The 16,767-nt window shown below is 37.9% G+C and overlaps 2 protein-coding genes across 4 annotated transcripts in view; one reads left to right on the top strand and one right to left on the bottom strand.

Annotated features, from left to right (window-relative positions):
* The window catches only part of LOC106930747 (uncharacterized), a 24,310-nt gene extending 20,664 nt beyond the window's left edge, over positions 1–3,646 (top strand). The window contains exons 2-3 of one of the 2 annotated variants that reach the window (XM_088012857.1): positions 424–589; positions 887–3,646. In XM_088012857.1, the coding sequence (XP_087868983.1) occupies positions 424–589; positions 887–1,956 (1,236 nt within the window). In that variant the 3' untranslated portion in view covers positions 1,957–3,646. Of the gene's footprint in view, positions 1–399; positions 590–886 lie in introns of those variants that run through there. The other variant, XM_015008507.2, reaches the window with a different exon arrangement.
* A 644-nt stretch (positions 3,647–4,290) lies between these two features.
* On the bottom strand, positions 4,291–15,473 carry LOC106930748 (lysophosphatidylserine lipase ABHD12). 2 transcript variants are annotated; one of them, XM_015008509.2, is made up of 13 exons: positions 15,275–15,472; positions 11,186–11,298; positions 10,997–11,102; positions 10,781–10,900; positions 9,060–9,090; positions 8,918–8,963; positions 8,502–8,631; positions 6,921–6,958; positions 6,751–6,830; positions 6,577–6,659; positions 6,423–6,501; positions 6,226–6,347; positions 4,291–4,713 (listed from the first exon to the last, which is right to left on the bottom strand). In XM_015008509.2, the coding sequence occupies exons 1-13, from the start codon at positions 15,361–15,363 to the stop codon at positions 4,692–4,694; spliced, it is 1,059 nt and encodes a 352-aa protein (XP_014863995.2). In that variant the 5' UTR covers positions 15,364–15,472; the 3' UTR covers positions 4,291–4,691. The 2 variants fall into 2 exon arrangements, with proteins under 2 accessions (XP_014863995.2, XP_087868986.1); XM_088012860.1 differs by lacking the exons at positions 6,423–6,501; positions 6,577–6,659 and having other exon boundaries at positions 15,275–15,473.
* Between the last annotated feature and the right edge of the window lie 1,294 nt (positions 15,474–16,767).

The following is a 16,767-nucleotide window of genomic DNA, read 5'->3' as shown; positions in this document are numbered from 1 at the left end:
GAAGTAATTGGCTAAAAAAATTAACTAATGAATAAAACAATAACACTGGAAATAAAATGGAAAAGAAAATTAGTTATATTTTTAAATACTGCTGAAAATGATAAACAAATACAACTTTGTCACACAGGATAGTCAAATAACTTTCATTTTTAGACTGTTAATACCATTAATTACTTTATCAAGTAATTTTTTTGTTTTCATTACCAATTTTGGCAAAAGATACGTTTCCACTTCACGCTGCATCTTCTCGTCTTCAGTAGCTTTAAATATCACATTTCTTGCATCTTCAATTTATCAGCTAAGGGTTGATTACAATGTCTCTATAGTAATTAATTCATTGCTTTTTCTGTATCCATTTGGTTGACTGTGTAATGGTGTAGTTTCCCTCTTTGATGCCAAATGACATGTTTTATTGATGCTCAGACTGATGCTGGATGTTGGGAGCCAGACTGCCTGGAAAACGGCATCCAGGCGGATGGATTGATGCCTAGAGACAAAACCTCTGGAAGAATAAATTCCTCCATTCAGACCAGTTCTGGAAATCACATCCCTCAGACCGTCTGTATGAAGCTGGAGCCCACCGTCATGGGTAAGTCTCACCACATGTGGTAAAGTACTGAATAAAGCAAATGTATCTGAATTTGTTTATTAAAGTCAATATTATGCATGGCTATTTGTTCTCCGTCCCTTGCAACATAAATTGCACACTAGACACTACCATCACTTACACTGTTATGTTAGCTCCTTATATACAAAATGTCCCCACATAAATCCTTGATTTGGAATAACAAATCCAAGCAGTCAGAGATGTGACTTAAGTTTCCACTGTGGTCCAAAAATAGCTTTTGAATACCCTTTTGATGACCTGGTTCAATGTTTCCTGCAGATGTTAAGCAGATGCTGGTGGTTAAAGAAGAAGACACAGAAGATGAAAATCCTAGTTCTGACCTGCATGACCCAAAACTCTACCACATAAAGAAGGAAGATGAGGATGTCTGCATCAGTCTGGGGGGAGAGCTGCACAAAGTGAAGGTGGAGTTTGAAAGTGGCATAAAGTGTGAGGATGGTGAACAGTCCCCTCTGCTCTCACAGCTTTATCAAGACCAAATGAAAGATGGAGAATTTTCAGAAAAAAACAGAGGAGAATCCATCAGGTCAGAAGATCCTCGAGATGATTCCAACTCCTTAGAGTATGAAGACACCAAAAGGGATGAAGATGTAAGTCACCCTGTCTCTGAAATGAAAGACTTATCAGACTCCGGACTGGAAACTAAGGACATGGACAATGGCTGGAAGGAGAGCAGAGCTCCTGAGTCAGATGGAAACCAAGCTAACAAACAAGATCCAGAAATAGTCTCTCCAAACTCTCTGGATATTAAGAAATGTTTTAAAAAGAACAAAAATGTTAACCCACAAAGGAAGGTACAGACAGGAGGGGAATTTAACTGTGAAAACTGTGGCAAAATCTTTTTTGGAAAATGGAATTTAAATGCACACATGAGAATCCACACAGGAGAAAAACCTTTCTGTTGTGATGTTTGTGGAGACAGATTTAGCCATAGTTCACATTTAAACACACATATGAGAATTCATACAGGAGAAAAACCTTTCTGTTGTGACATTTGTGGGCACAGATTTAGACAAAAATCACTTTTAACCACACACATGAGAATTCACACAGGACAGAAACCATTCTGTTGTGATTTTTGTGGACACAGATTTAGCCATAAATCTAGTTTAATCACACACATGAGAATCCACACAGGCCAAAAGCCTTTCTGTTGTGATCTTTGTGGAAATAGATTTAGCCGCAAAACTACCTTAAACAAACACATGAGAATCCACACAGGACAGAAACCATTCTGTTGTGACGTTTGTGGACACAGATTTAGCTGTAAGTCACATTTAAGCAGACACATCAGAATCCACACAGGACAGAAAATAACTGTGGTATGACGACTCAAACTGCACAACTCCAGTTACTTGTGAAATATTTATTTGTTGGCATTCAAGACAACAGTCTTCACTTTTAATCTTAAAACGTTTTATTTAAGTAGCAGATTTGTTTAGTTGCATGACTGGTAGCTTATTAGCCAAGTAATCTGTTGCTTAGACTGAACTGTAGCACAGGTGCGTTTGAAGTTCATGTGTTTCTCCAAGGTACAAAAATTGAATTGTTTGTGTGATGCCCCAAGATGTCAATGCTACCCAGTGGTGGAGAAAGTACTCAAAAAATTTACTTAAGTAAAAGTACAAATACACAGACAAAAATGTACTCAAGTAAAAGTAAAACTACCACATTAACATTTGTACTTAAGTAAAAGTAAAAAAGTACTGGCTTTTAAAAATACTTAAGTATTAAAAGTAAAAGTACTTGCTGAATGCATTACTTTATCCCTTATACATTATCATTAAGTGTACCGATCGTATTTAATTTTAATATGTTAGAAATGTGCCATTTTAATGAACAATGCCACAGATAAAAGCTTGTTGTTTACTCTGTAACATAGTTTAGACTTAGATATGTGATACCTAGATATTAAATACTTGGAGCTGATTAAATTTAATCAGTAAAGATCCATCCAGAAGAATCGGATCGTTCCTGAATGTCATATCACTATATTGCAGATTTTGGTCACAGCATTGTCCCATATATGCGACACCTCAGTCAACACCTCCACACAATAATTCAGTGCATGAGTGACAACTTTTTTTCATCGCAGATGCAACATGTGTCTCAGTACAGCTAGCCTTGCTAGCATCACGCCCACATAGCTTGCCTTTCTTTAAGCTTTCCTTCCAAGTGACGCTAAAAGTTGGACTCAGTCCCACCGTTTGTGAAAGTGAAGCGCTCCTGGTTTTACATGTCGCCATATATTATGGTTTATGCATCTATTATATTACTGAAATCAGACAGACATCTTCTCCCGCTCAGAGGAAACCACTGCTCATGTCTGGAGCTCCGCGTGCGAGTAAAGGTGGAGGCGATGGGTGACAACAGACACTAAGTCACGTTATTGCTTGGATTTTACGGCGCCACCTTAAGACCCTGAAGTTCACATTTTAATGAAAAAAAGCGCAATGCGACTTGGATGTAACGAGTAACGCGACAGTTTTGTAGAAATGTAGTGAAGTAGAAAGTACAGATACTTACTGTAAAATGTAGTGGAGCAAAAGTAGAAAGTATCCATTATTAAATCTACTTAAGTAAAGTACAGATACACGAAAATTGTACTTCCCACCACTGATGCTACCATTGCTAACATCAAAATTGAGCAGCCCATCCAGTTTGTGGGCTGGTGACCAACTGGCTTTAAAAGGATTATGAAGATTAAAAGGGGCTGATAGACGATACTTGTCTACCAATGAATAGGAAAAAATACTTTAATCTGTTCAGTAAGAATCTAAATACACTCCTGCTTTATTTGGCTACATTAACTTTGAACAGTGTTCAAAAAGCCTGTTTATTCTGTAATTTCTTTTTTAAAGTTACCCTGTGCTTGTTAATAGGAACCTGCTTTAATCCTCTGCAGTGTTTAGTCATTTAGAAATATTTGTGTTTTATTCAACAATTTAAAACAAAAAAATGAGTATTCGGTTATGAACTGAGCAAATTAAAATGATTGAAATCTTCACAAAGAGAAAATGTTTGTTTGTAATCAGCTGACCTTAACATCAATGGAACAAATTCACTTGTGGAAGCATACAGTTTTCTTTCATTTTTCAGGCAAAACTACAAGTGTGACTCTTTCCACAGACATTAATATCAGTTTAATGTAAATACTGGGGATCCAGGAGGGCTGAGGGCTGCTCTGTTTTACCTGGATGAGATGTTGGAGGTCTTTGCTTTCTTGAGAACTGGGCCGGGCCTTTACTGCTGATGGTTAGATGTCAGATGGTGAAATAGATGAGTCACACCAAACTCTCACCACAAAATAATAGTTTGTTGTTCCTTATTGTTTTAAAGAAATATTCTCATAAAAACACATGAACGTCTCAAACAACATTTAGTATTTGTTTTTCTAAACTAGTAAATTAAAAAACTTAACCTTTAGCACCTTGCTAGAGATGATTGTTGACGTCAGCATTTGCGTTATATCAAAGTGTAATGTAATACTGCCCCCTTGTGGTGATGGTCAGTGTGTTCACATATCAAATTATCAAATTTTCATGGGAAATTCAGAAAATGCCATCAAAGATACACAAAATAAAATTAATAAAAAATCATACACAACTATTTTTATGTATGTGAACAAATATACAAAACAAATAGTACACCAAATATGTCTCTGGGTTTCTTAGATATATTTTTAATATTTTCATCTTCAAGTAGAAATTCAGCCATTTGAGTTTTTCTCAAGATTGTTTTCTGGGTGATCTAAATTCTCCATTGGTTAGTTGGTGTGCAATAACCTCACAAAAACATATACAGTGAAGGAGTTATCAATTAGGCTACATTTCCTCCCATTTATGTCTAAAAGGATCAGCAAAGATGGGTCCAAAATGCAAGCAATTGATAAGGAAATCACTTTATTTGTTCTGGTGTAATTTCTAGGGCTCCTTGCTGTTTTGGCTTGTATTTAATTGATCTCAGAAGTTCTTACACCCATCAGAGGAGGACACCTTAATACTTTAGGTTCATGTTGCATTCAGGTTACTCTTTGTCCAAGGTCCCAGTGCTGTTTCCGATGCTACAATGACTTCACAAACTCCCTGTAGAGTGGACATGAAAGAAAATATTGTTCATATTATAGAAATGAAACATCAGATCAATTTTAAAATGCAGAACACTCTCTTTCTAGGTTTATAATAAGAGCACATAACCTTTCTGGTTATTAAATGGTTCTAAAATTACATAAAACCACAAGCGTCTAAAAAGACATAATAAATGTGTGCAATTTACTCTGTGTGAAAACAGTAGAGCTTTGTTAGAGAAAATTACAGAACAGCATCATGAAGACCAATGAATACAGCAGGCAGGAAGTTGTAGAGACTTTTAAAACAGGGTTAGGTTCTAAAGCAATATCTCAAGGTTTGAACATGTCTCAGAGCTGTGTTCAATCCATTATCTGAACATGGAGAGAGGATGGATGAACTCCAGGCCTACCAAGGCATTGATGTTTTCTAAAACTGAAACTGGAAAAAAGGAGCTGTTATGATCCTGGTGGCTGGTTTGGCATTTATGTTCCCTTTGCAACACTGATTACATGGCCTGGTCATACAAACTGGGGGCTCATCCAGGATTTTAGAACAATTGGCTGCTCTTTGCTTTTGTAGTATGGCAACAACTGGGGGCTCGTCTGGGAAACATTGGTCAGAAATCAGCCAAGAGGTAACTCTAAAGTAGCTGATGAGAATCTATCAACATGACAGCTATTTATTGGGTACTCCACAAATCTGGCCTTCAGGGAAGAGTGACAAGAGGAATGCCATAGTTGAAATAAAACTATAAGAAATCCTGTTTGCAATTTGCACCAAGCCATGTAGGAGCAACAGCAAACATACTCTGCACAGACAAAATAAAAAATAAACAACATTCTAAACTTTATGTTTGACGACCACTGCACATCCTGAACACCACGTTCACAGTGAAACATGGTGGTGGCAGCATCATTCTGTTGGGAGGATTTTCTTGAACAGAGACAGGGAAGCTGGTCAAAGTTGATGGGAAGATGGATGGAGCTAAATACAGGACAATCCTAGTACAAAATCTGCTAGGGACTTGAAATGAGTGCCGAAATACAGACGTGATGACAGATGAATGCAAATTCAAAGAAGAACGGACAACATTTTTAGTCTCTAGATGTGCATAGCTAGCAGAGATATAGGGTACTAATGAGGTCATCGACTGACAATGATCCTAACAATCAGCGGCAAATCTGCAACACATTGAATAAAAAGGAAAGAAAGAATGTGTTTCAGTGGCTCAGTCAAAGCCCAGCTCTCAGCCTGAACTGCTACATGTTGTTGCTCCTAAAGATGATTCTACAAATTGCACAAACATGGGGAATACTTAGTTTTTGCACATTTCCATTCTGGCTTCATTTGTATGCAAGCCAATGACAGAGTGGGACTCTTGTGAGCTTTAGTACAAATTTGAAATTAGAACCTGGTCAAAATCTGACCATTTTATTTTGTCCCGTTATGAAACCAGGAACTTAAAGAGTGCTTTCTGTTTAAAATAAAGTATTCACACTAAGCAGTGTCTGACAAATGTTTTCTCACTTTAAGACGCCAGGCAGCTTTGGGTCCCGATATAAGCCGTTGTGTAGATACCCCAGAGAACCGTCAAATGTCACAAGCTTGACTCTGTCTTTACTTTGGGCCTTTGCAGCAACCTCATAGGTCTGAAAACAACAAAACAACTCCATTATAGTCATTACTGCAAATATTGCTTCATGCTAGAGTAATAAAAGCAGTACCTGACGAGCAATCTCAATGGGAACTAAGTGATCGTCCTCTGAATGAAGGAACAATATCGGACTTTTCATTTTCTTCAAACTGTGCAATATAATTAAGACCATTATTAACAGAAAATCCTCCTCTTGTGATATTTGCCAATATTAATTAACTCACTTGTGTTCTGTGGGAAAGACGGGCATTTTTCTTTCCCATAGGAAACTGAACAAATGCTTAATGCCTGGAATTTTCCAGTAATACTTTAAACACAGAAATAAACATCGCAAAGTTGTTAGCAACAAAACAGCACATGCACCAAATGTGAAAAAATGCTTGGTTAGCATAGTGTACCCAGATGAAAATATTGTACGGAATATACTGCTTATCAGCACTGAATGCCCCCTCCAGGATCACACCATCCAAAACAACGCCTAAATAGGAAAGAAGAAATTAACATTCAGACTGTAGCATCCTGCCCTCAGATTCTGCGTTTGCTGGAGTTCAGAGGTCGTAAAACGTACCTTCCTCAAGCAGTTTGACTGCAGTGTTAGTGGACACCCTACACAGAAACACAGGCAAATTTTAGTCAAGCATAAAAGCTTTAGTAAAGCTTTATCTGGTATGTGATACAACTGAAATCATATATTCCACACATGGTTAGAAACATGACACATATCAACGTTTTTCTCTCAATGTCTGGCTTTAAATCAGACAAGACAGCCAAGACAAAGCTGGTTTACCTATGGGTCCCATTTCTAGCTGTCTGAAGATGCCAGGATCAGCTGTGTTATCAGCTTGGAAATGAAATCATACTGCTTAAGAAAGAAACAGACGTAAAATATTCATTTAAGAATGAATATTTTACGTCTTTGACTTTTTTAAACGCTGATAAAAAAAATCTGAAGGCCATCAGTCATTTTGACAGATTATAATTGACAGACCTGACCAACTGGTGCAGACGTGAAGACATTTTCAGCTTTACGCATAGAGATAACCAAATCAATCAAAAAGAGATTCCCTTTAGAGCATAATCTCAGACCTGGACACTGTTTAATAAGCTCTGGACCTATGGCCGGAATATGATTCCTAGTATTGTTCTAAACTGTCAGTCTCGCTGGGAACTGTCAGCGAGACTGTCAGTTCCCAGTCAGTCTTGAACTGTCAGTTCCCAGTCAGTCTTGAACTGTCAGTTCCCAGTCAGTCTTGAACTGTCAGTTCCCAGTCAGTCTTGAACTGTCAGTTCCCAGTCAGTCTTGAACTGTCAGTTCCCAGTCAGTCTTGAACTGTCAGTTCCCAGTCAGTCTTGAACTGTCAGTTCCCAGTCAGTCTCGCTGTCTGGGAACTGACAATATGTTGAAGGAGGTCACAAACTGGTGCAGCATGAATCTGCTTTTCAATAATATTCTAATTTATCGAATGCATCTGTGATCTAACATTACTAAATTAGTTACAAAGTAGGTCAAGAACAAAAAAAGTAAAATGTTTTGGAGTGACCATCACAAACCAAGGCAGCCTACAAACCACAAATCTCACTCAGTTTCTGAGGAACGGGCTGAAATCCCAGAAAACTGAGGTTAGAAGCTAAAAGTTTAAACAGAAAATCTACCAAATACAAAATGTGTCAAAACTTTTGAAATGGAAAGAAAATCCCTTAAGATGGTGGTGCTCAAACCTTTTGCCCAGGGGCCAAAACTGGGAAATTTAAACTGCTGATATGTGAAAAACTAGTTGTTTTTTTTGTTTGTTTTTTAGCTTTACCTGTTCAACAATAAGCCATTTTTTAAAAATTAAATCTGTATATTGTTAAAGATACAAAACAATAAAATGACTTTGTACTGTTGCTTTAATAAAAGAAAAACAGACAATTTACAATTTTTTGTGTCATCAGCCGTTTCCTATTTTGTTGGCCAGATTGACTTGTGGTCAGGAACAATATAACTTCAGGGGCCACAAATGGCCCATGAACCACACTCTGGACACCCCTGTTTTAAGATGTTGCCACTTAACAAATATAAAAAAATTTGGTAATCCAGAGTGTTCAAAATGGTGGATATAAAAATGCTAGTAGTTTGTATAAGTGCCAGTGTGTTTTATTAGCTGACCCGGTGCCAAGAGAGTGTCCCCAGATGACCACCAGGCTGTCCCCGCTGCGTGCTTTGACCCAGTTGTACACGTGCACAGCGTCTGTAGTCAGGCCGGATTCAGTCGGCTCTCCGGTGGAATCACCAAAACCTGCAGAGGGTTTTCACATCAGCTCCTGCTCAACCACAACCAGAGGTGCTGCGTTCCCCCCGCCACTAGATGGCAGGACTGTAATTCAGAGGGAGACCTGCTCCCTCCACTGACCAGAGGTTGAACTGCTGTCTTTTTGACCGCTTCACAGCAAACAACTCATCAAGAACAACTACACTGGTCTACAGGGATCATACGGCTTCAGAGGGGGAACAATTAAAGCGAAATCCTGTGGATCTGGGTGGAGAGAAGGGAACAGAGACGTGAATCCGTAAAAAGCTCCTACCTCTGTAGTCAGGCACCACCACATGGAAACCCAGCGCACTCAGTAACTGTCGACACACAGTGTAAATTATTATCTAGAGTCATAAACCACACTGTCATGTCTCCAGCTAAAAAATAATTCATTAGTGTTGGTGATTACTCACTTTTGCCACTCCAACTCGGTGCGGAGCTGCCCTGTGGAAATTAATTAGCAAACAAATTAATAAAAAATAAAAACAGCAGCAAATACGTGTGGCAGTGCGGGTATTTTTCTCTCTTCACGTGCTAATTATTATAAAGAGGTGCATTAATAGAAGATTTAAAGGTGAAAATCAGCTAAATTTAAAGAAATGTGTAACCCTTATCTTGCATTTTTAAATAACTCACAAATTGAAGAAACTTCTGTATCTTAGAGATTAAATGTTTCTATCTGTTGATTATTATGTATGTGACGCTAAGCTGTTTTAAACATGTTATGTGGGAGTTTTTTACTTTCCTCATTGGGTTGCGGGTGAAAGATCTGAGTTAATTGTATTCAATTAAAATCTAGTATTTGCTTTTGTTTAAATCATTTTACTGCATACTGGTAAAAACTGATAAAGATGTGTTTAAAAGAACTTATTTTAATAATTGACTTTCAATTGTCATGTAGATGGATTACATGAATCTACAAGGTTTCCTTGAATATTTGAGGGCAGTTGACAGCTTAACCTGAGCGCTGTTTTCAAGCACATAAATGAAAAGTCTAGTGGAAGGAAAACCTGTGGTAAAAAAAACAACTGTGTAAGTTACAGGGATAAGCATCAAATACATGAGCTACAGCTGATGCGTTCCCTGTGTTGAGTCGCTCTTGAAGCAGAGACTGCAGAGCTAAATGCTAGCCCCTCTGTGTTTTATCGAGTCCCAGTGAGTGCAGGCATCCAACAGGAACATTTAGAGAAATTCATGCTGACGGGCTTTATGCAGATGCTGGTTTTATGTCCCAGCAGTACTTGCCAAAGGTAGTAAAAGCCAGATCAATGATCGATGGTTTTCTGTGCCTGACTGAACCCCACAGAGAATCTATGGAGGATTGCAATGCCACAAATTTCTGTTTTCAACATGACCTCCTGTAAAATTATGATATTTATTGTTTTATAAATATATAATGTCATTATTACTTAATAACACTGAGAGAAAGTGAACTCTTTCATTCACTGCAATACATTATAATAGAAGTGAACAGGGAGAAATGCCATAGCTGTACGCCTCTGTGTTGAGCGGCTCTAAATTAGGGATGATATGAAGATTTGGGTCGATATCAACATCCAATATTTATAAATAATTATGTTATGTGATGGCAAATAGCCAACATTTATCAGCTGCTTCTCTGCTTCAGTTAAACTACCCACAATCCCGTGCTGCATCACTATCGCTGTCACATGACCAGAAACTGAAGTAAAATTAGCACCACTGCAACGTATTTTTACTCAAGTAACAGTAAAAAGTAGCAGCTCAAGAAATACATCGAGTAAGAATAAAAAAGTATTTGGTAAAAAGTCTGCTCAAGTACTAACTGATCAAATTATTAATCATTTAATATTTAAAAATTAGATCGTATGGACCAAAATATAAAGATATAAAGTGGAAGTTTTGATATTTTAGGGACAGAAATGAGAATAATTTATGTAAATAACAAAAAACAACAAAAACAGACAAAAGAAATATTTTACAAATATGTTTTTTCAATAAAAAACTTATGACAGTAAGAAAAACATTGAAAAAAAGCGATATATCATGCATCCCTAGTCTGAGTGATGAGAGTTTCACATTTCAGCTTGAATTACGAAGATACATTCATTTAATAAAACATTGTGAATCACATGTAAATGTATAAATTATCCACCTTGATCCCGTGTTTCCGTGCAGATATATAAAAACCGGATTTCCATCATGTAATGTGTTCTGGTACCACAGCAGGTCTTTCCCCTGAGCTTCTTTCCACCGACTTTCAGGAACTGTAAGCCTGGAAAAAACACATCTTCATCGGCAAACTCTCATTTTCCTCAGAGCTGCAAGTTTTTAGTCTGAAAGAAAAAGCAACAACCCGGCATCTGCTCACCATACGCCCAGGGAAATGCCCTCCTCTGACGTTAAGTACATGTTGATGGTGTGATTGAGGGAGAAGTCAGCAGGCCGGCTCAGATCCTCGAAGAACGGCACGCTGACTGCACACAGAGAGGAGGGGGCCCGTTGTTCTGGAGCTGGAAGATTTAAGATACTCGATAATGCAGACAGGATCCTTACTCACGTCGGTAGGTGTGAATAATGTCCTGAATCAATGTAGGAATTATTTTATATGTGACAGGCACCAGGATGCAGACAGCAACAGCCAGTAATCCCCGTTTTATCCACCAGGGGGACCTGTAACCAGAACGGAGACGGATAGCTTTATTAATCTCATATTTATCTGCTTCTTCAGTTTGTCAATGAACAAAAATATATTTTAACACAGCTCTCCTGGGATTTATAGCATTTTAATCTGGTTTATCCAGATAAAATAGATACTGAAGTCTCTGTAAATAAAAAAATGAGGCTGGTTGACACCAAAGAACCAAACTGGAGCCTTTGTCACAAAGTTTTTGTAGAGTTCTGCTGTTTTTGGGGATAATTTTTCTGCTAATTACATTTGTTACATTTTTATTTAAAAATTGACCAAATATTGAAGTGGGAAAACGATCATCTATTTGAAATATACTCATCTTGTACATCCAGCATGTGAAGCGTTTCACATTCACACAGAAAACGCTCTTAGACAGAGGACTTTGTGTCATTTACCTGCAAAAAAATCCCAAATCATCACCCCTCCACCACCGTACTTAACAGTTGGCATGAGGCATTTATGGCGATGTGCTTTAGTTGCTGTGTTTTTTTAGCGAAACTTAAAATGTTTCGTCTCATTCAGTTCCACTCACTTCAGCTTGTTTGTGCAGCATCCATACACAATGCAACTTATCTCAAGGCACTTAGCAAAACAAGTAGATTCAATCCAACACGTTGCTATTGATCCTAGTTCTTAAACAACTGTTATGTTTATTATTCAAATGAGCTTAAAATGTTTCTACATAAGGAACTCCAGCAGAGCGAATCGAGTCATTGACCTTCAGCTTTCACTCCTCCTGGACGTGGCGACATTAGACAATCACTTGCTGGTTATAAAGGCTACAGAGGGAAAGGGAGCCATAAAAGCTCAGCCAATAGCTTTGTCTACTTCACTGCTTTTCAAAGTGTGGAGGGTGCCTCCATTAGGGGGCGCCAGAGGTCTTCAGGTGGGGAGCAACATGAGGAAAGAAATGAACCAGAAAAAGTAACTGGACATTTAGTGAACTTCACCAAAACTGTGTCAAAGATAAAATTGATAGATTTTTAGTACCTGAAAAAAGAGAGAGAGAGTCTGGATCAAACAAAGTAAAAAACTAAAAGAAGAAGAAGAAGAAGAAACTATGACCAGGAATATTCAAAGTTGGTATTTTCATGGATTGGATCAGAAGATGCTCCAGTGCCACAGAGCTGTTTGATCAGCAAACTGCTGCTCGCTGTCCCCTGAAGCAGCCTGAGAACAACACGCAGCACATCACCACCCATTGATTACCAACTACAAAGTCATTACAGACAGCTGTTCTCTGCCAGTTGTATCTTGAAAAATAGTCAAACAAAACTGGAAGCATCGTCCAGAGACGTTACCCCACCAACGCTGCCGCCTTTCTGAGGAGGGACTCTGACGCGTGTTCGGATGCAGACGCCCAGCTGCTACACACCCGTTGTAGCGGTTTGCAGCGATCAGAAGAGACGAGCGGCTGTGAATGAAGTGAGTCCTGACTCCCCAGAGGCTCCAGACTGCAGCCAATTAATGGACAATACATCCCTTCAATCCCTCTATTAACGCACTAATCAGCCAGCAGAGCCCTGTTAGCTGAAGAACGATCTCTTTACCGTGCTCAAGGGAAACACACCGGCGGCCATTCATTCCAAAATCCAATAGGCTGCCATGAGTTAACCCCGGGCTTCATTATTAATGCCTATATCTTTGTCAAATATGTCCAAAAGCTCTGTCGGAGATTTTTAATAAACATAAAGAAGTGCAACAGGGTTGGGTGAAAAATTGTCCTCATTTAACATCCCTGGAGTTTTTCTGAAGAGACTAAAGGCGAATTCATCACATGGAGCTGGATCGTGAAAATGAACTGACTGCAAAGATACTCAGGCTGCAGTTTTGGTTCATTTAAACTGGACAAAATTATGGATGCACCAATTTACTTTATTCACTTCTAATACTGATGCAGATGTGAGGTGTCAGTCCACCGATCCGTTACAAAAAACCAATGCCGAATTGACTTAAAACGTTTCTTTTGTTAAACGCAGACATAAATGTACTGAATTACAAATTTATTTGGTAACTCTGCACCAGTACAGCACATTTAAATACACCAGTAGCCTCAAACATTTAATAACAAGATCTTTAATTTGTTTAGTGCAATTAGGAGTCAACATCCAGTGTAAAATAAATAAAGAAAACAATGTAAAAAGAAATGGCAACAAACCTTCTTTTAAATGGATAAGAAAGAGAAATTATGAATTCTAAATATAAAGTGAAACTATGACGCAGATTTGAAGAGGATGATGATCTACAGCACATCCAAACTGGATCTAAAACGGCTGAATCAAGCTAACATGTAGCTCTGGTACGGTACCAACCTAATAAACTCAAACACCGAAGATGTGTGCTGTTTAATCCGACCACAGAAAAATAAATCATTAAAATTAAAACGACATTCACGCCAGTGATTTGAAGATATAAACTTCTGACCTGGATTGTAGCTGTGGCTAAAGGTTACAGGAGGAATTAGTTCAGAGTTAAGATAAAGAACTTGGATACAAAGGGCAGGATAATGCATCATGTCAGTGAGTAACTACATAGTAAAGCAGTGTGTGTGTGTGTGTGTGTGTGTGCGTGTGTGTGTGTGGTTGAGAAGGACCTCAGTGACTGAATACTCATTATCCAGCAGGAATGAAAACAATGCCATGCTTTTGCAGCAATATTTATCATTACAAGCCAAACCTCCAGTTTATTCATTAGTTGATGTTCATTAAGAACATTTTAATGTGCTGATACAAGCTCACAACTTCCTGTTTGCTAAAAGAATTAAATGAGCCCGATGGGATTAACAACAAACTCAGAATATTAAGGAAAACTACTGCTGCTACTGCTAATTTAATTTATTACAAAACGTTTTTTTGTTTTTTTTGGCTGAATTAAATATAGTTTATCTCGACCCCACTGGGCACAAGGGTGTACAGAAAATGGATGGATGGATGAATATAGTTTAAACTAAAATTCAGAATTACTTGCTGCCCTACAAAGCCTTGCAATAGTATTTATGTCCTTTTAGTCACATAACAGCAACAATTTTATTGAGATTTATGTAATTAACCAACATGAAGTGATGAATAATTGTGTAAGAAAAATTATACATGATTTTACAATAGAAATCTAAAAAGGTAGACAAAAAAATCTGGGAAAAAAACAAAAACCTTGTGGCCCTACTGCCATGTGCAGAAATACACAGCTCAGTCAGAACCAACCAATCAGAGCCAGGAGGAGGGTCTTAGTGCAATTTAAAAATGACAAAAAATATTTTCAAAACGTGGCTGATTTTTAACGTTGGAAGTTCTCCTAAAATTACAACGTCATTCTCCTAAAACTTCTTAAGAGTTTATTTGGGACATTTTACTATTTAATTCAATTGTTTAAAAGTATATTTCATTATTTAATGCCAAATTTATTGACATATTTTTTTATTTCATCAACAGTTCACATTTAATTATGTAATGTAACAGTTATTCATTTGGTTTTTTCCTATTTTGACCCTCCATGAACTTCAGCGGTCACATTGTGATGATTCAGAAAATAATGTGTTGACCCTCCAGTTGGTGTCTCGTGACCCCCTGGGGAGCCCGGACCCCCACTTTGGGAACCCCTGCTTTACATGGTTGAGGATAAACTGCAAATAGGAATTTCTGTGACTTGTTTTTAACTATAAATGCAGGATTTGGTGAAGTGCATGGATAGCAGACAGATTCTCCCACCTGAGCGGTGAATCTCTGCTGCTCCTCCAGAGTAGCAGAGATTCACACGTGTTCGTAATGCAACACATGGACTCTTGTCAAAAAGGTGCCAACTTTGGTTGCAGTGGACATGCACAGTTCTGAGGGTTTTATTTGTAACGTTTTAAAGATGTTTTATCGTCAGCAGAGCTTCTTATCGCAGACAGATAAATTCGATCTGAAAACGTAAACAAAATAACTTTGTTGCAGTTTTAAAGCCGCTCCAGTTACTCACTGAGTTCCCTCTTTCCTCCGGCCGCCAGCCGCCTTCCTGTCCATCCTGTCGGGGGAAGAATCGTGGCTTTTCACGTTTCTCCTTTTCATCGTTTAACTGCAGTAATTCTTCCCTGCTGAGGGTTTTTAACAGTCTGGTCAGGCCATTGCACTTTGACCGACTCCAGATTTTATCAGAGCGGATTTCATTAAACTCCAGGAAAAGGGAGGGATCCAGGATTTTAAGGTGGCACCGCTGCTTCCCTGGTCAATGTGCTGGACACACACTAATGCTCGTGTGGCTACCTTAAACGAATTACATAATCTGAAAAGTTACAGGAAATAGAGCAGTAGTTTGGATTATATGTATTTTGATGAAGAAATGCTGTAGATCGATTTGGCATTGCATATTAAACGGCCTTTAAAAAAAACAAAAGCAAGTTTAAAAAAACATTCAACTGAACATCTTATAATAAGCTACTCTGTTGTGGAGCAAAATGTTTGCACTGTCATAACAAACCTAGTTTTCTTTCTTACAATAATACTGTTTTAAAATGTCAGCAAATACATGGACATTTTCCCTTCATCCCTATTTTATTTCCTTTAAAGTTTATATATTTGTTGTGTTGTGTCTCAAAACCTCATTCAAATAATTTGCTTGTGAAAACAATCTTGACCAATAAAGCTGAAAGGAGGAAACAATCAATGAGTTACTAGAGCGTTTTTCTGATTATGTAAATCAAAGTGCAACAAGAGAAAATGTTTGTTTTATAACAGCAGTAAAAACCCAGCGTCAGATTTCCTGCAGGTGTTTTTCTCCTGTGGATGTTGGTCCTCTGCAGGACGGGGCTGCGGCTTCCTCTCAGAAACCTGCATGTTAACTGTGTCCTGCAGGTTCCTGTGATAAATCAGTGATGATGTTTCAGAACAGAACAACATGAAGTTAATATAAAACAGGAGGAAAGAGGCTACAAAGATCACAGCAAGCAGTTTACAGATGCAGAAACATTTGTTTCCAGCCCTGGTACGAATTTTTTAGAAGATTTCAGTATTTCATTTAAAAACATTTATTGAGTAGGTATTACTTTGAAATTGATGTAACTTCAGTATTTTTATGATTTATTCTTTACTTTTTAAATCGACCAGTCTCTATGAACTTTTGCTTCCTTTGGGGTATAAATTGACTTCACAGAGGATTACAGGAGAAGACCAACTGCTGTCAAAGTTCCTGTCCTACATGTCTGTTAACTGGATACACTGCAAAAACGGAAAATCTTATTTCTGGTGTTTCCAATGAGAATATTTTAGTGCATTTAATTTAAACTAAGACAAAAATAAGTTACAAATAACTTTTCAGTAAGATATAGGAGCTGGTTTTAAGTCAATAATTCCTGATTTTGAAAAAAAAAAGAACTGGTTATTCACTTAAATTATCTCACTTATAACTCGGAGAAATGTCTTCTTATGGAAATAATCTGCCAGTGGAATCAGAACTTTTTCATCAATATTAAGGAA

The sequence above is a fragment of the Poecilia mexicana genome, unplaced genomic scaffold, assembly GCF_051168715.1.
Source record: "Poecilia mexicana isolate PSO_F unplaced genomic scaffold, ASM5116871v1 scaffold_15, whole genome shotgun sequence".
NCBI classification, from domain to species: domain Eukaryota; kingdom Metazoa; phylum Chordata; class Actinopteri; order Cyprinodontiformes; family Poeciliidae; genus Poecilia; species Poecilia mexicana.
Note: the sequence above shows the minus strand (reverse complement) of the source record. Positions and strands in the feature narration are given on the sequence as shown.